General features: G+C 43.0%; 1 protein-coding gene and 2 non-coding genes across 6 annotated transcripts in view; all 3 read right to left on the reverse strand.

Moving 5' to 3' along the window:
- Nucleotides 1-275: 275 nt before the first annotated feature.
- The window catches only part of XPNPEP3 (X-prolyl aminopeptidase 3), a 64,375-nt gene continuing 45,049 nt past the window's right edge, over nucleotides 276-19,601 (reverse strand). For all 4 annotated transcript variants that reach the window (XM_039463259.2, XM_074390884.1, XM_039463260.2 and 1 more), the window contains exons 6-10: nucleotides 18,946-19,059; nucleotides 15,143-15,228; nucleotides 4,918-5,098; nucleotides 2,706-2,826; nucleotides 276-579 (exon numbers count right to left, since the gene is read on the reverse strand). In XM_039463259.2, the coding sequence (XP_039319193.1) occupies nucleotides 413-579; nucleotides 2,706-2,826; nucleotides 4,918-5,098; nucleotides 15,143-15,228; nucleotides 18,946-19,059 (669 nt within the window). In that variant the 3' untranslated portion in view covers nucleotides 276-412. The remainder of the gene's footprint in view (nucleotides 580-2,705; nucleotides 2,827-4,917; nucleotides 5,099-15,142; nucleotides 15,229-18,945; nucleotides 19,060-19,601) is intronic.
- LOC120361516 (U6 spliceosomal RNA) lies at nucleotides 10,722-10,824 on the reverse strand. Its single transcript, XR_005577699.1, has one exon. It is a non-coding gene; the product is annotated as a U6 spliceosomal RNA (small nuclear RNA).
- On the reverse strand, nucleotides 14,201-14,304 carry LOC120361528 (small nucleolar RNA U13). The gene has a single exon (XR_005577709.1). It is a non-coding gene; the product is annotated as a small nucleolar RNA U13 (small nucleolar RNA).

The following is a 19,601-nucleotide window of genomic DNA, read 5'->3' on the forward strand; positions in this document are numbered from 1 at the left end:
CACAAACTTATTATGATACTGGGTGGATCTCAGCAAAAGAACAGAAAGGGAAGGACTTGAAGTGAATTTTCTGTATGTTTAAATGTGTTAACTGGAATGCATGGACATATGTAACCAAGACCTTTCTTTATGTTTAAAAATTAAACTTGTCTGGTCATAAATTCTATAGAATTAATGTTACCAAAGCTGCAGTAACATCCTATTCAAAAATTCATTTTTCCAGACTTCTAACTACTTAAAACAACAACAAAAAAAACCCCCCACACACGATTACATACATTCACACAGCTGCTGTATTCCCAAATGGAATATGTATATAAATGCATACACAGAGATATTCAGAAAGCATATGTGCAGGGATGCCAGCATACACTCATCTTGAACCTGAGGTGCATGTGGGCTGCAGTGAAGGTCAAGAGGCTGGGCTACATATCTGTTCAATGTCATTCATCTCTTTGGGACAATCTGCAGAAAGGATGAGAGGTGAGTCCTGAGTCACCACTACATCATCCTCAATTCGTACACCAAGACCCCGAAACTTCTCTGGGGCATCTCTGTCATCCTCTGGAATATAAATGCCTGTGAAGTAGAAAGAAGAACATGATGTTCAGCAATGATAGAAACTGGGTGGTTTGGGGCAAGTAAGTTAACCTCTGGGTTAAAATTCCTTCCTCTGTAATGCTGGATCTTTATGGTACCTACCTAATAAAGCTGTGAGGATTAAATGAGATAATACATGTCAAAGTGCCTGGCAAATAATGGTCAACACCTATTGGTATCATTACTAAAATTATTCCGGTTATCTGTATAATGGACTATAAGCTCCATACAACTATGGCAGTGCTGACCATGATTTTGTCAAATTCTGGTGGCTCAAGCAGGCCAGTAAAGTTACCTAACTTAAAAGTACGTCAATGGCTGGGCGCAGTGGCTCACACCTGTAATCCCAGCACTTTGGGAGGCCAAGGTGGGTGGTTCACAAGGTCAGGAGTTCGAGACCAGCCTGGCCAATATAGTGAAACCCCTGTCTCCACTAAAAATACAAAAATTAGCTGGGTGTGGTGGTGGGCGCCTGTAGCCCCAGCTACTCCAGAGGCTAAGGCAGGAGAATCGCTTGAACCCGGGAGGTGGAGGTTGCAGTGAGCCGAGACCATGCCACTGCACTCCAGCCTGGGTAACAGAATGAGACTCTATCTCAAAAAAAATAAAAGTACATCAATATATGTGGGGGACAAAGAGATTATATAAGTGCATTCTTCCCCTGCCTAAGAGTACCCTGGAAAAAGCACTTGGCAAAAATAAAGACAAAATACAATTAAAATGTATTAAACAATTACTTAGAGATTATCAGCCTTGATAACTGGAAGCTGCAGAAACAGTCATTATAAAATTTTTTGTTTTCCTCTCAAATAAGGTTTAAATATATCTGATGTGCATAATGTAAAGTAAAGGAGAAACTGAAAGACTTTAATGTACATTTGGAAAAATGTAGGAACCCCAGGTACCCTTTCTAATCATGAAGTTAAGAATTACACCAGGTCTTTTCATAAGAAAGAAGTTGTATACTTCTTTCACTATCCTCATAGATACCGCCTCTGTGATTAAAAAAAAAAAAAAAAAAAAAAAAGAGATCAGCAAAGGAAAATGTAGCACAGTCTAAGGAAGCACCCAGGTACCAATCAGATTGAACTAAATGATGTATCCATGGGCACAGATAGCAATGTATGACTGGGTTCAAAGGGTGGCATAAAAGACATTTCACAGCCATAATTTATATAGAGATTAAAATACTTGGAATCTAAAATTTAGATCTGTTTTTCAAAACAAAACCAGCATCAGTGTTTAACCATCGACTGTGACAATATCAATCTTCACATACCACTGTGATCACTGCTTCTCTTCAGAATTCTGCCCAAGACCCAGGATCACTCAAATTAGGTAACTATCTAATTGTCAGCTTTCTCCGAAGCTTATGAGGAAGGCATTGGATACTAAGGAGTGAGATGGTGCTGGGTAGATCAATACAGCTTGCAGAGGTGTTGAAACTGAGAGGATGATGTGTCTGCATGTCTGCATGCAAGCACTGGGGGTTTTGGAAGCTTGAGAAGCCCCCTCAGTACTAAATGGGAGACCAGTACAAACTGGCCCCGGCAAAGGCAGGATTAAAAAAGATTCATTTCTTAACATCTGCTTATAGGAAGTATTTCCCATCTGTTGTTTATTGTAAGAGTCAAATGGAACAAATTGTGTGATGTTAAATAAGAATATGAAAGATAAATCTAAAATAACATTATCTTCTACACTGGGGAGACTTTTTTTTCCTGTCTCTTCTAACTTAATTACTTTGGTTGAGGTAAAAATAAACAATGTGGCCACGCATGGTGGCTCACGCCTGTAATCCTACCACTTTGGGAGGCTGAAACAGGTAGATCACCTGAGGACAAGAGTTCGAGACCAGTCTGGCCAACATGGTGAAACCCTGTCTCTACTAAAAATATAGAAACTGGCCATTTGTGGTGGCGGGTGCCTGTAATACCAGCTACTCAGGAGGCTGAGGCAGAAGAATTGCTGAACCTGGGGAGCGGAGGTTGCAGTGAGCCAAGATCGTATCACTTCACTCCAGCCTGGGTGGAAGAGCAAAACTCCATCTCAAAAACAAACAAACAATGTTTACCTCATATTACTATTATAACACCTCTCCTTACCTGGCTCAATTGTGATTACCATCCCAGGCTGTAGAGGGAGGGAACGGGGCATGTCTGGAGTGTCATGGACATCCATCCCAAGGTAGTGGCCAACATGATGAGGGCAGTATTTTCGAGCAGCCTGGAAAAGATAATTATCACAGTATCATTAGAGCAATGACCTCTTATGGGGAATGATGGGCAAGTATAAATCAGTGAGATATGTGTTAGTATTTCCCCCACCGTTCTGCCACTTTAGTTGAATCCATCCTTGGACTAATACTTAAAGGCACCAGAAAAACTGCGACGTCATATGCAATTCTGCCAGTGGCATTCTCATAAATCCACATTTCCATTCTCACTATTTAATATACTACATATATGTTGACTTGGGTAATCCCAACTAATGACTGTGGCAAATGAAAGTCTCTTTTCTTCAGTAACATAGGAAAGGTAAAAGGAAAGGAAAAAAAAAAAGAAAATCTCTTTTCTTGGTGACTATTAAAACAGTTCTCATTTTAATGCTCGCTCACATATCCCTCTCAGGAATCTACTCTGGAGACCCTAAGTATCTCACAGCAACTTATGGAGAAGTCATACTTTGGGCACCTACCAGCTTGGGTATTTCTTTCTTTCTTTTTTTTTCTTTTTTGAGATGGGAGTCTTGCTCTGTTGCCCAGAGCAAGAAGTGTAGTGGTGCGATCTTGACTCACTGCAAACTCCACCTCCTGAGTTCAAGCTATTTTCCTACCTCAGCCTCCTAAGTAGCTGGGATTACGGGCACACAACACCATGCCTGGCTAATTTTTGTATTTTTAGTAGAGACGGGGTTGCACCATGTTGGCCAGGCTGGTCTCGAACTCCTGACCTGATGTGAGCCATCTGCCTCAGCCTCCCAAAGTGCTGGGATTACAGGCGTGAGCCACCAGGTCCGGTTAGCTTGGGTATTTCTATCCATTAATTAAAGATTTGTTGGGCTGAGCAACAAGCAATTTATAGCTTCCTTTTTATTGATAACAGAATTCCTAGAAGCCTTAATTTGGAGGCAGGAGATGCCTAATGGTCTGAGTTGGACATCTAGCATCTTAATTTTAAAGCTGAGGTTTTACGTTTTTACTGAACATTATCACATTTTGGATGCAGAAAAAATTCACTAACGACGTGGTCTTTGGGAATATTGCTGAAGTCACAAAAATGTCACATAACCAACAAATATCTTCTCCTTTGACCTCCAGAACTACCTATAAAAGGATTAAAAGTTAATTCTCGGCCGAGCATGGTGGCTGACACCTATGATCCCAGCATGGGGTGGGTGGGTCATGAGGTCAGGAGTTCGAGACCAGCCTGACCAACATGGTGAAACTCCCGTCTCTACTAAAAATACAAAAATTAGCGGGGTGTGGTGGTACACACCTGTAATCCCAGCCACTTAAGAGGCTGAGGCAGAAGAATTGCTTGAACCTGGAAGGCAGAGGTTGCAGTGAGCGGAGATCATGCCACTGCACTTGTCTGGGTGACAGAGCAAAACTCCGTCTCAAAAAATAAAAAAAAATAAAATAAAATAAAAAATCTCTCTCTCTTTTGTTTTCATTTTAGAAACAGGGCCTTGTTCTGTGGCCCAGGTTGGAGTGCAGTGCTATGATCATAGCTCACTGCAGTCCTGAATTCCTGGGATCAAGCGATTCTCCCACCTCAACCTCCCAAGTAGCTGGGACTAGAGGTGCACACCACCACACCTGGCTAAATTCTAAATTTTTATAGAGAGAGGGTCTTCTATGTTTCCCAGGCTTCTCCTCATTTCTCGTTTTCTTTTTCACCCTGTCTGCACCAGACTTCATTTTACATTTTCTGAATACTGAGCTAGGTATGTAGCATGTAATGAATCAGGATGTGCTGCCATCTTCTGGAAGAAATAAGTACTGACTTCCTTTGTTTTAATCCATGTTAAAGCTAAATCCCTCTTATTTCTAAATCTTTTCTTTTTCTTTTTTTCAAACATAAAAAACCGTGTGTGTGTGTGTGTGTGTGTATCTCTATGTAAACAGAAGGGGTCTCGCTATGTTGCCCAGGCTGGCCTCAAGTGATTCTTCTGCTGCAGACTCCTAAACTACTGGGATTACAGGCATGAATCATTGCATCTGTCCCATTCTAAATCTAATTAGCCTTATGTAGGGTAAAAACCTAGCAGCTTGTTAGGTGTTCTTGAGAAATAGGGTCAAGAGAAGTGAAGTACCTTGAAGGCATTATTTTCCTGAATGTTCTTCATGATCCCCAAATCTTTAAGCTTCTGTCCTGTCAGGGTCAGCATCATGCTGTAGATATTCTCCAAGCTTGTCCCAGGGAAGCAGAGGGCCAAACAATTTCTCTGGATCTCTAGAACAGCTTCATAGAGTTCTGCCTGAGGTGCGCTGAACCTGGGAACAGGAAAATCAAAGAACCTGAACTTAGATAAGCTGATATTATAAGAAGTTTGCTACTAAATTTGACTAGAAAAACCCCAAGATGCTGCTGCTGCTGGGGCACTGTTGATGTTTAATAAGTACCAATCTATCAGTAAGGCCAGGAGCTCAATCACGTCCTAGGTGCTCAGTAAGAAGGGCAACAATCTTTCAAGCTGGAGCAGCAACACAGTCTCTCCTTCAAACGGTCAGGGGACACATGAAGTAGGGCCCAAAGAAGCACCCAACTATGAGCGCAGGCAGTGGGTGAACAAGGCTCAGCCCTGATCCTGTCTAATCCCTTACAGCATAGACTACCATTTTTAAAAAAAGGCAGGAGGCCGGGCGTGGTGGCTCAAACCTGTAATCCCAGCACTTTGGGAGGCCGAGGTGGGTGGATCACGAGGTCAAGAGATTGAGACCATCCTAGTCAACATGGTGAAACCCCGTCTCTACTAAAAATACAAAAAATTAGCTGGGCATGGTAGTGCGTGCCTGTAATCCCAGCTACTCAGAAGGCTGAGTCAGGAGAATTGCCTGAACCCAGGAGGCGGAGGTTGTGGTGAGTCGAGATCGCGCCATTGCACTCCAGCCTGGGTAACAAGAGCGAAACTCCGTCTCAAAAAAAAAAAAAAAAAAAAAAAAAAAAATATATATATATATATATATATATATATATATATATATATATTTAAAAAAGAAAAAAAAAAAAAAAAAGGCAGGAAAGCCTACGGACCCACTTCTGACAGATGGAAGTAGATACCATGGGAAAAACTAGTCAACATCTTGGCTACTGGTAACATACTAACACTTAAATGTCTTTAGAATAACAGTTTCTTTAGCAATTATGATACAAAAAAGTGACCTGGGATGATATATGATACATATTCTCACATACTGTTGATAAGATTGTAAATTAATACAGCTAATTACATCAAAGGCCTTAAAGATGCTCAAATAGAGCTTATAATTTTACTGTAATATATCCTAAGAAAATAAAGCTGAAAGACTAGGTGCAGTGGCTCACCCCTGTAATCCCAGTACTTTGGGAGGCCAAGGTGGGCGGATCACTTGAGGTCAGGAGTTAGAGACCAGCCTGGCCAACATGGTGAAACCCCATCTTTATATTAAAAAAAAAAAAAAAAAAAAAAAAAAGGCTGGGTGTGGTGGTTCACACCTGTAATCTCAGCACTTTGGGAGACCTGGCCGGGCGTGGTGGATCAAGCCTGTAATCCCAGCACTTTGGGAGGCCGAGGCGGGTGGATCACAAGGTCGAGAGATCGAGACCATCCTGGTCAACATGGTGAAACCCCATCTCTACTAAAGATACAAAAAATTAGCTGGGCATGGTGGCACGTGCCTGTAAAATCGCAGCTACTCGGGAGGCTGAGGCAGGAGAATTGCCTGAACCCAGGAGGCGGAGGTTGCAGTCAGCTGAGATCGTGCCACTGCACTCCAGCCTGGGTAACAAGAGTGAAACTCCGTCTCAAAAAAAAAAAAAAAGAGATTAAGACCATCCCTGAGCAACACGGTGAAACTCCGTCTCTACTAAAGCTACAAAAATTAGCTGGGTGTGGTGGCGTGTGCCTGTAGTCCCAGCTACTCAGGAGGCTGAGGCAGGAGAATTGTTTGAACCTGGGAGGCAGAGGTTGCAGTGAGCTGCGATCGCGCCACTGCACTCCAGCCTGGCACCTGGCAACAAAGTGAGACTCTGTCTCAAACAAACAAACAAAAAAAAAATAAAGCTGAATGTACTAATATGTTCAGTGTAATTTTTTTGTAAGTGTAAATTATTAGACAAACTCTAAATGTCCCCTAATAGAAGAATGGCTAAATATAACAGCAAAAGAACACCTATGTACCCATCTTCTAGGTCAGGCATCCCCAAATTTTTACACAGGGGGCCAGTTCACTGTCCCTCAGACCGTTGGAGGGCCGCCACATACTGTGCTCCTCTCATTGACCACCAGTGAAAGAGGTGCCCCTTCCTGAAGTGCGGTGGGGGGGGGGGGGGCGGATAAATGGCCTCAGGGGGCCGCATGCAGCCCGTAGGCCGTAGTTTGGGGACACCTGTTCTAGGTTCATTATTTTACCACCTATAAATGCACCCATAACTCACTTCACCACAGTATTACTAAATAATATACCCTTTTTTTTTTTTAAAGAGATAGGGTCTCACTGTGTTGCCCAGGTTGGTCTAGAACAATCCACCTGCCTTGGCCTCCCAAAGTGTCTTTATATACACTAAAATGCATACATTTGAACTGTACAATTTTGACAAATGCATGTGCCAAACCCATTGAAGCCGGGGACAATGAACTCCTAAATTCTGCTGAGTCTTTGTTGCCAGCAGAAGCGGCCCTTCGACCCCCATCTGAGAAGGTTAACCCTGTTTTGTCTGAAAACCTATAGGTATGTCCCCTGAGGTAGCTGCCTTGGTTCTTCTAGAACTGTGACTACACTCAAGTCCCAGCAGGCTCCAAGTTAAGTAGAAACTGTGACCCATGAGGAGGTCCACTCCATTCCAAAAAGAACTGTATGATGTTTCCAATTTCCAATGGACAAAAATCTGGGAATATGGGTAGGAATGAATATTTGTGGTGGGGGATAATGGTAGAAGGAACAGAGTTGCACTGGTTAACTTTATGATATGGGTCCACTAATCAGAGATTCTGGATTCAATGTTGTAACTGAAGGGGTCAGAAAAGTTCTAACAGTTTGGCTGGCTGGCTGAAACACAAACCAAAAGGTAAACCACAATATATAAACACAATTGTCACAATTGCTTTGGTATGCTGGAGAAGGAATTCTGCCTCATGACTATAATATAAACCCTGCCTGAGTTTGGACTGAAGTCTGCCCTATAGATTGTGGACTCAAGCCTTGTGATTCAACACTTGCTTGAGTTTCCAGCTTACTGGCCTAGCCTTGTAAGATTGAGACCAGCTACCACAACTGCATGAGCCAATTCATTAAAATCTATCCGTCCGCCCAGCCGCCCACACATACATGTCCTATTGGTTCTGTTTCTCTGGAGAATCCTAACTGATATAGATCCATATTCCTACCATTATACAGAACATTTCCACCTCCCCGAAAGCTTCCTCATGTTAGTTTCTTTGCTTCTTTTTTTGAGATGGAGTTTTGCTTTTTTGCCCAGGCTGGAGTAAAGTGGTGCGATCTCAGCTCACTGCAACCTCTGCCCCTGCTGGGTTCAAGCGATTCTCCTGCCTCAGTTTCCCGAATAGTTGGGATTATAGGTACCTGCCACTATGTGTGACTAATTTTTGTATTTTTAGTAGAGATGAGTTTTTGCCATGTTGGCCAGGCTGGTCTTCAACTCCTGATCTCAGGTGATCTGCCTGACTTAGCCTCCCAAAGTGCTAGGATTATAGACATGACTATGCCCAGCCCTCATGTCCATCTCTAATCAATATCCCTACTTTCCGAGGCAAATGCTATTGTGATTATTTTGACCTTAGTTTGCCTAAACTAAAACATCATGTAAATGGAATCATACAATATATACTCCTGAGTCTGGCTGCCTTCACTGAGCATGTCTATGCAGTACATCTGTGGTGTTGCTTCAATCAGTAACAAAAAACAGTCAATCAGTAATTAAAATGTTCTTTGTTATTACTGAGTGGTATTCCATCGTATGAACAGACCACAATTTGCATATTCATTCTCCTGTTGATGGACATTTTGGTTGTTATGCTATTGTGAATAAATGCTGTTATGCATGTCCTTGTATAACTCTTTTTATTGAGGAATGTTTTCATTTCTCTTAAATACCTAGAATTTGGCTGGGCATGGTGGCTCATGCCTGTAATTCCAGTGCTTTGGCAGGCCAAGGCAAGAAGATCGTTTGAGCCCAGGAGTTACAGACCAGCATGGGCAACACAGAGAAACCCTGTCTCTACAAAATAACAAAATATTAGCTAGGCATGGTGGCACGTGCCTCTTATCCCAGCTACTTGGGAGGTTGAGATGGAAGGACTGCTGTTTCCCGCAACCTCCGAAGTAGCTGGGAGGAAACTGCCACCATACTCAGCTAATTTTTATATTTTTGTATGGATGTAGTTTCACCATGTGGGCCAGGCTGGTCTTGAACTCCTGACCTCAAGTGATCCACCCACCTCGGCCTCCCAAAGTGCTGGGATTACAGCCATGAGCCACTGCACCTGGCCTTTCCGCAAAGTATTTCTATTCTTCCAACTGGATAATTTTTTTTTTTTTTTTTTTTTTTTTTTGAGACGGAGTTTCGCTCTTGTTACCCAGGCTGGAGTGCAATGGCGCGATCTCAGCTCACCGCAACCTCCGCCTCCTGGGCTCAGGCAATTCTCCTGCCTCAGCCTCCTAAGTAGCTGGGATTACAGGCACGCACCACCATGCCCAGCTAACTTTTTGTATTTTTAGTAGAGACGGGGTTTCACCTTGTTGACCAGGATGGTCTCGATCTCTCGACCTCGTGATCCACCCGCCTCGGCCTCCCAAAGTGCTGGGATTACAGGCTTGAGCCACCGCGCCCGGCCCCAACTGGATAATTTATATTTATCTTCAAGTTTGCAAACTTCTGCTATATTCAATTTACAGTTAAATCCACCTAGTGAATTTCCCGTTTCAGTTAATGTACTTTTCAACTTTAAAATTTTCATTTAAAAACTAAAAAAAAAAAAAAAAAATTTATTGTAAAACAAAACACAGATACAGAAAGCCAAATAAATCAATCAAACATAAACCTTAAGAAATTATTTGGTGGCTCTATAAAAAATACAAAAATTTGCTAGCATGGTGGCATTGTCTGTAGTCCCAGCTATTTCGGTGAGGTGGAGGCAGCAGAATCACTTGAACTCAGCAGGCAAAGGTTACAGTGAGCCAAGATCACACCCCTGTACTCCAGCCTGGGTGACAGAGAGACCCTGTCTTAAAAAAAAAAAAAGTATTATAAGATGAATAGCAGTCAGATTGAAAAAAAAAAAAAACTTGGTAGACTATCCCAAGAAGACCCTTCTATATTTCCCAGAATAATGACAATCTTCCCAATAAGCAACCCTCATCCTACCTTTTTTATTTTGGAGACAGGGCCTTGCTCTGCTGCCTAGGCTAGAGTGCAGTGATCATAGTTCACTGTAACCTCAAACTTCAGGGGTCAAGTAATTTTCTCACCTCAGATCTAAGTAGCTGGGATTACAGGTGTGTGCCACCTTGGTTGGCCAATTTTTTTGTAGATATAGAGGTATTGCTGTGTTGCCCAGGCTGGCTTTGAACTCCTGGCCTCAAGTGATCCTCCTGCCTCAACCTCTCAAAACACTGTGATTACAGGTGTGAGCCACCATGCTAGCCATATCCTAACTTTTGTAGTCAGTTAATTGTGATTTTTTTATTCATGTGTACTGTTATTTACACATGAATTTAATTTTTTATTTTTTTTTAGACCCAGTCTCACTCTGTTGCCTAGGCTAGAGGACAACAGTACAGTCACAGCTCACTGCAGCCTCGAACTCCTGGGATCAGGTGATCTTCCCACTTCAGTCTCTCTAGTAACTGGGACTACAGGCCCATGCCACCATGCCTGGCTAATTTTTTTCTTTCATGATTATATATAAAATGCTTCACAAATTTGCATGTCATCCTTGTGCAGGGGCCATGTGAATCTTGTATTGTTCCAATTTTGGTACATGTGCTGCCGAAGGAAGCACTTTTAAAGTTTTTTTTGTAGAGATGGGGTTTTGCCATGTTGCCCAGGCTGGTCTGGATCTCCTGGGCTCAACTCATCTGCTCGCTTTGGCCTCCCAAAGTGCTGTGATTATAGGATGAGCCACCATGCCTGACTGAATTTATCATTTTTATTCAGATATAATTCATTTATCATAAAATTCCTTCAGACTGAGCTTCGCTCTATGACCCAGGCTGGAGTGCAGTGGTATGATCTCAGCTCACTGCAACCTCTGCCTCCTGAGTGCAAGTGATTCTTGTGCCTTAGCCTCCCAAGTAGCTGGGGTTACAGGCATGTACCACTATGCCTAGCTAATTTTTGTACTCTTAGTAGAAATGGGGTTTCACCACGTTGGCCAGGCTGGTCTCAAACACGCGACCTTAGGTGATCTGCCCACCTCAGTCTCCCAGTCTCCCAAAGTGTTGGGATTACAGGTGTAAGCCACCTCGCCTGGCCAATTCAGTGGTTTTAAGTGTATTCACGTTGTATAACCATTACCACTACTAATTCCAGAAAATTTTCATTACTATCCCTTCCCAAATTCTGTATCTGCTAGCAGCCACTCCCTATTCCTTTCATGTTTTTTTCAAATTAACTTTTTTTTTTTTTTTTTTTTTTTTTTACAGATGGAGTCTTGCTATGTTGCCCAGGCTGGAGTGTACTGGCTATTCAAAAGCTTGCTCCCACCGCTGATTGGTTTCGACCTGCTGTTTCTGACCTGAGCCAGTTCAACCCTCCTTAGGTAACCTGGTGGTTCCCTGCTCCTGAGCAGATATCATATTGATGATAGATTTGTTGCAGATACCTAATCAACACAGTAGACACAGCTTAGAACTCCTGGACTCAAGAGATCTTCCCGCCTCAGCTTCCTGAGTAGCTGAGACTATAGATGCATGCCACTACGCGTGGTCATTGTGGCTGTTTTTTCCTTTTTATTTTTAAAGGCAGGGTCTGGCTCTGTCACCCACGCTGGAGTGCAATGGTACAATCTCAGCTCACTGCAACCTTTGTCTCTTGGGCTCAAGCAATCCTCCCACTTCAGCCTCCTGAGAAGTTGGGACTACAGGCATGTGCCACCAACGCCTGGCTAATTTTTTTGTATTTTTTTGTAGAGTCCAAGTTTCACTATGTTGCCCATGTTGGTCTTGAACTCCTGCACTCAAGCGATCCTCCTGCCTCACCTCCCAAAGTGTTGGGACTGAAGGTGTGAGCCAGCTTGCCTGGCTGTCTTTGTGTTTTTAAACATATTTTTATCGGCGGGGCATGGTGGCTCATGCCTGTAATCCCAGTACTTTGGGAGGCTGAAGCAGGCGGATCACCTGAGGTTGGGAGTTTGAGACCAGCCTGACCAACATGGAGAAACCCCATCTCTACCAAAAATACAAAAGTAGCCAGGCGTGGTGGCGCATGCCTGTAATCCCAGCTACTCGAGAGGCTGAAGCAAGATAATCATTTGAACCCGGGAGGCGGAGGTTGCAGTGAGCCAGGATAGCACCACTGCACTCCAACCTGGGCAACAAGAGTGAAACTGTCTCAAAAAAAAAAAAAAAAAAAAAAAACTCTATCTACATATATGTATCACCCAAATATTCACCCAAAGATAATTTTCTGTGCTCATTTGTAATAGATTTGATGTAACTAAACTCTTTCAGTTAATAGGCTCCTCCTCCACCTCTTTTCATTTCCTTATAATTTAAGAATCCAGGCTGCTTGATATACAGTTTATCAGTCTAGATTTTGCTAATTGTGCAGTTACAGACTGAATGTTTGTGAATTATGAGGTACCTATTTTGAGGTAACAAATATTATCTAGTGTTTGGTTTTGTCAGCTAGTTGCTGTATGTTTATTTGACAATTTGGAAAGTTAAAAAAACTATCCTGCTGCTGCCATCTTCCCATAATCCCCCGTTCTTTTTAGTTTCTATTTCTCATTGAGATTCTCCATCTGTTCGCTCATTATGTCTATATCTTTCTTTAACATATCTATAACAGCTACTTTAAAGTCCTTCTGCTAATTGGAACATTAGGATCATTTCTTTTTTTTTTTTTTTTTCTTTTTTTTTTTGAGATGGAGTCTTGCTCTGTTGCCCAAGATGGAGTGCAATGGTAAATCTTGGCTCACTGCAACCTCCCTGCCCGACTGCCGAGTTCAAGCAATCTTCCTGCCTCAGCTGCTCGAATAGCTGCGATTCAAGTCGCCTGCCACCACGCCCAGCTAATTTTTGTATTTTTAGTAGAGACAGGATTTCACTATGTTGGCCAGGCTGGTCTTAAACTCCTGACCTCAGATGATCCGCCTGCCTCCCAAAGTGTTGGAATTACAGGCTTGAGCCACTGCTTCTGGCCAGGATTATTTCATGATCAGATTTTCTTGATTACAGGTCACAATTACCTGTTTCTTCTGATGTCCAGTAATTTTGTTAACTTGGATAGATTCAAACTACAAACTCTGTTCTCACTGGGAAGCAACTATAATCTCTGCTAAGTTTATTCAGCTTTTAGCTGCTGGTATCCTGCTGAGCCTCATGAGGCCTCCTCACAACACACAGTTTAGTGATCAGCCAAGGATTTTTGAATATTCTGTAAGCAGATTTTGGGGCTCAAAGTTTCTGCGACCCCTTCTCGTCAAGGGTTTTCCTTCATCTTTCTGGCTATTCTGCCAGCACCTAAATCTATTCTCTGATGTCTTAAATCAATAAGGCTGTGGCTTGCTGCTGCTCAAGCTACGTGCGTTGGGCAGTGTCCTCAGGCAAAAAGCCCTAACAACCAAATTTAGCCATTAAAGTTTTTTTTTTTTTTTTTTTTTTGAGACTGAGTCTTGCTCTGTTGCCCAAGCTGGAGTGCAGTGGCACAATCTTGGCTCACTGCAACCTCTGCCTCCTGGGTTCAAGCGATTCTCCTGTCTCAGCATCCTGAGTAGCTGGGATTTCAGGTGTGCGCCACCACACTTGGCTAATTTTTGTATTTTTAGTAGTGACGGGGTTTCACCATTTTGGTCAGGGTTTTTTTTTTTTTTTTTTTGAGATAGCGTCTCACTCTGTCACCCAGGCTGGAGTATAGTGGTCCAATCTTGGCTCACTGCAACCTCCACCCCCTGGGTTCAAGCAATTCTCCTGCCTCAGCCTCTGGAGTACTATGGCCAGCTAATTTTTGTATTTTTAGTAGAGATGGGGTATCACCATTTTGGCCAGGCCGGTTTCAAACTCCTGACCTCAGGTGATCTGTTCACCTTGGCCTCCCAAAGTGTTGGGATTTCAGGTGTGAGCCACTGTACCCAGCCCATTATAGTTTTTTTAATAATGGACTTGTACAGTTTCTGCCTATTTTTGAAAGCTCTGTGGTGCCTTTTATTTTTTTCATTTCAGATGGGTAATGTGCTGACTTTACAAGAAGGTTTGAGGGTAGCACATTTCATACCTGTACATGAACACCCACTCATCACACACATGAACTACAAAGGGATCTCTGGTGCTTTCAAATAGTTATTTTTAATATTTTGTCCAGATTTTATAATTATCTATGGAGGATTAATCCAACCAAGCTATTCTACCATAACTTAAATAATTTATTTTTTAAAAAATGTCTGTGAGCCGGGCGCGGTGGCTCAAGCTTGTAATCCCAGCACTTTGGGAGGCCGAGGCGGGTGGATCACGAGGTCAAGAGATCGAGACCATCCTGGTCAACATGGTGAAACCCCGTCTCTACTAAAAATACAAAAAATTAGCTGGGCATGGCGGCGCGTGCCTGTAATCCCAGCTACTCAGGAGGCTGAGGCAGGAGAATTGCCTGAACCCAGGAGGTGGAGGTTGCGGTGAGCCGAGATCGCGCCATTGCACTCCAGCCTGGGTAACAAGAGCGAAACTCCGTCTCAAAAAAAAAAAAAAAAAAAAAAAAAGATTAAAAAAAAAAAAAATGTCTGTGAGTCAGGCATGGTGGCAACATGCCTATACTGTAGTATCAGCTACTTAGGAGGCTGAGAAGAGAGGACCACTTCAGAACAGGAGTTCTAGGCTCCAGTGAGCTATGATTGGGCCTCTGAATAGCTACTGCACTCCAGCCTCGATGACACAGCGAGACCCCATCTCCTACAGTAAAATCTTTGTGTGTTAGTGACCTAGGTGTTTCTAGGTGCCTCATCCTGTGATATGATGGACAAAACAGTCTTAGAAAATAATTAGGAGCTTTGCAACCTAACGTGACCAAGAATGGACCTATAGGATTTCTTTAGTCATTCATTCCAAATATAGCTGTATTCCAGCTCATAAGAAGCAGTGGGATATGTTACTCTGTAGAAGCCCTACCTGCCATTGACTGGCCAGGTACGTGTGATGTCACTCACATAGCAGGAAGACTCACAACCTCCATCCAGAAGTACCATTTCCCCATCCTGGAACAAAGTAATTAAGACTATGTTAGAGTGGGTTAGCTCATAAGTTGTTAAGCCTTTCTTTCTTTCTTTTTTTTTTTTAGATGGAGTTTCACTCTTGTTGCCCAGACTGGAGTGCAATGGCAGGATCTTGGCTCACTGCAACCTCCACCTCCTGGGTTCAGGCAATCATCCTGCCTCAGCCTCCCGAGTAGCTGGGATTACAGGCATGTGCCACCATGCCTGGCTAATTTTGTATTTTTTTTTTTTTTTTTTTTTTTAGACGGAGTTTCGCCCTTGTTACCCAGGCTGGAGTGCAATGGCGCGATCTCGGCTCACCGCAACCTCCACCTCCTGGGTTCAGGCAATTCTCCTGCCTCAGCCTCCTGAGTAGCTGGGATTACAGGCACGTGCCGCCATGCCCAGCTAATTTTTTTGCACTTTTTAGTAGAGACGGGGTTTCACCATGTTGACCAGGATGGTCTCGATCTCTCGACCTCGTGATCCACCCGCCTCAGCCTCCCAAAGTGCTGGGATTACAGGCTTGAGCCACCGCGCCTGGCTTTTTTTTTTTTTTTTTTTAAAGATGGGGTTTCGCCGGGCGCAATGGCTCAAGCCAGTAATCCCAGCACTTTGGGAGGCCGAGGCGGGTCGATCACAAGGTCGAGAGATCGAGACCATCCTGGTCAACATGGTGAAACACCGTCTTTACTAAAAATACAAAAAATTAGCTGGGCATGGTGGTGCGTGCTTGTAATCCCAGCTACTCAGGAGGCTGAGGCAGGAGAAGTGCCTGAACCCAGGAGGCGGAGGTTGCAGTGAGCCGAGATCGCGCCATTGCACTCCAGCCTGGGTAACAAGAGTGAAACTCCATCTCAAAAAAAAAAGATGGGGTTTCACCATGATGGCCAGGCTGGTCTTGAACTCCTGACCTCAGATGATCCACCCACCTCGGCCTCCCAAAGTGCTAGGATTACAGGTGTGAGCCACAGCATCCGGCCCTAATTTTGTATTTTTAAGAGAGACAGGGTTTCTTTATATTGGTCAGGCTGGTCTCGAACTCCTGACCTCAGGTGATCTGCCCACCTTGGCCTCCCAAAGTGCTGGGATTCCAGGAGTGAGCCACCATGCCTAGTCCATATATATATATATATATATATATATGTGTATATATATATATATATATATATATAGACAGGGAGTCTAACTTTGTCACCCAGGCTGGAATGCAATGACTTGATCTCAGCTCACTGCAACCTCTGATTCTCGGGTTCAAGTGATTCTCCCACCTCAGCTTCCTGCGTGGTTGGGACTCCAGGTGTGTACCACCACACATGGCTAATTTTTGTATTTTTAGTAGAGATGGCGTTTCACTCTGCTGCCCAGGCTGGTCTCGAACTCCTAACCTCATGATCCTCCCTCCTCAGCCTCCCAAAGTGCTGGAACTACAGGTGTGAGCCACTGTGCCCAGCCGTATTTTTTTTTTTTAAAGCTGTAATTTAAAGGACATTAATAGCTGGTTTCTTCTGTTTATCTACACAGCATCTAAACTTTTCGGATGTTTGAAACAGGAGGCATGTGAAAACAAAACAAAAAAATGAAACAAAACAAAACTTTTCAGATGAAGTCACACTGCCTCAATAAAGGTGGCAATGCATAGTGTTTAAGTGCATAGGCTTTGGAACCAGATTTCTTGGGATTGAATTACTAGGTGTAAACATTAGCACATTATAAATATCAGTATTATTACTTTTTTTTTTTAAAGAAAAAAACAAAAAACAAAAAACACCCATATGCCTTGGCTTTGTTGGCATATAAAAAAAGAGAGAAAAAGGCCGGGCACGGTGGCTCACGCCTCCAGCACTTTGGGAGGCTGAGGTGGGCAGATCACCTGAGGTCAGGAGTTACAGACCAGCCAGACCAACATGGAGAAGCCCCATCTCTACTAAAAATACAAAAATAGGTCAGGTGTGGTAGTGCATGCCTGTAATCCCAGATACTTGGGAGGCTGAGGCAGGAGAATCGCTTGAACACAGGAGGCGGAGGTTGTGGTGAGCCGAGATCATGCCGTTGCACTCCGGCCTGGGCAACAAGAGTGAACTCTGTCTCAAAAAAAAAAAAAAAAAAAAGAAAGAGAGAAAAAAAAATCCTATATAAGTTGGTATGCCAGTGGTATGCTGAGCCTTATTCAAACACAACCACCTACTTTTCTAGCTCTAAAATTCAATGCTTAGTTCATGGGTATTCCTTGTTTTCTTTTTAAATTGTGCTGTATAAATTAAATGTTTGATATATTTTTCTTTTTTTTTTTTGAGACGGAGTTTCACTCTTGTTACCCAGGCTGGAGTGCAATGGCGCGATCTTGGCTCACCGCAACCTCCGCCTCCTGGGTTCAGGCAATTCTCCTGCCTTAGCCTCCTGAGTAGCTGGAATTACAGGCACGTGCCACCATGCCCAGCTAATTTTTTGTATTTTTAGTAGAGACGGGGTTTCACCATGTTGACCAGGATGGTCTCGATCTCTTGACCTCGTGATCCACCCGCCTCGGCCTCCCAAAGTGCTGGGATTACAGGCTTGAGCCACCGCGCCCGGCCCTATATTTTTCTTTTGGATTTACTGAATATTAAATCAGTAAAGAAATTGACTTAATAAAGGAATACACAATTTCTTCATCTGCATAGCCACATGGAAAGAAAATCATAAAAGATATGTTTGTTCCCTCACAGCTAATAGTGATTTCTTTTTTTTTTTTTTTTTTTTTTTTTGAGGCGGAGTTTCACTCTTGTTACCCAGGCTGGAGTGCAATGGCGCGATCTCGGCTCACCGCAACCTCCGCCTCCTGGGTTCAGGCAATTCTCCTGCCTCAGCCTCCTGAGTGGCTGGGATTACAGGCACACGCCACCATGCCCAGCTAATTTTTTGTATCTTTGGTAGAGACGGGGTTTCACCATGTTGACCAGGATGGTCTCGATCTCTCGACCTCGTGATCCACCCGCCTCAGCCTCCCAAAGTGCTGGGATTACAGGCTTGAGCCACCGCGCCCGGCTAATAGTGATTTCTTAAAATCTTTCTTCCCTGAAAATCTGTTTGGCTCACTGTTTTTGCCGCAAGTTCTTAGAGAAGGAGAGTTATTATGAAATTAGCAGAGGCTTTAGAGTAGAATATTTGGCTCTGCACTAACACGTTATTTTACTTTTAAATTTTTATTTGCTTATTTTGAGAGTCTTGCTCTGTAGCCCAGGCTGGAGCATTGGAGCACAGTGGTGTGATCTCGACTCACTGAAACTTACGCCTCCCGGGGTCAAGCAACTCTCCTGTCTCAGCCTCTGGAGTAGCTGGGATGACAAGCATGTGTCATCACACCTGGCTAAATTTTGTATTTTTAGCGGAGACAAGGTTTCACCATTTTGGCCAGGCTGGTCTCGAACTCCTGACCTCAAGTGATCTGCCCATCTTGGCCTCTCAGTACTGGGATTACAGGCATGAGCCACCATGCCAGGCCTATGTTGTTTTACTTTTTAAAGTTCATTTTTCTCATCTGTTAAGCAGGCATATTAATAATTGCTCCTTTCTAACAGAGCTAATTTTAGGATAAAATGAGATCATGTCTGTAAAACAATATAATACTTTTTAAATGTCAGCTAATTTGTGAAAGCTGAAAGTTAGGGGACCATGAGGTTAGTAGGTTTTCTCCTAGGGCATCTGGACCAAGCGGGAGCAGCATATACATCAACATACCTTGATGAGTTGATTATTCTTCACATAGTGCAAAGTGTTTGACCTATTCCCACCAGCCACCACAGGTGGATAGGCTAAGATGTCAGCGCCACGAGCCCGGCATTCAAATTCAAACTGTGAAAAACAACAGCAAGGTATGACTCAAAGGGTTTCTGTAAGGCTGCCCCAGCCCAGGCTCTCTTCAACAGCTCATTCCTCCATACGAGTACTTAAGTCATTACTGGAAAACTATTCATCATATCTAACCAAACCTTTTATGCTGTAATTTCAGTCCACTGCTTTTATTCTCACCCCATGTACTATATTCCATGTACGTATACTCCTTTAGTATCACAAATCCTGTTATTCAATCCTATTAAATCTGTTCTTTTTTCCTTAGTGTTCTCTAAATTTCTTATAATTTTAAAATTAAGTCCAGAAAACAGAAAACTATGATGAAGGCTGAGCCCTGAAATACAATCATGTAAGGTTACGATTTGTTTATTCTTATTTAGCTAAACACTGAAATGTGGCTTACATTTTTAACAGCTCTAAATTTCTAATTTAAAATTTTCAAATAGCTACAAATCTAAATACTATGGAAAAGTGAAAAAGGAATCTAGGAAAACTGCAATCCTACTAATTTTACTATGTTCCAGGATACAGGATGGAGCTGG

Source organism: Saimiri boliviensis, chromosome 21, assembly GCF_048565385.1.
Source record: "Saimiri boliviensis isolate mSaiBol1 chromosome 21, mSaiBol1.pri, whole genome shotgun sequence".
Taxonomy (NCBI): domain Eukaryota; kingdom Metazoa; phylum Chordata; class Mammalia; order Primates; family Cebidae; genus Saimiri; species Saimiri boliviensis.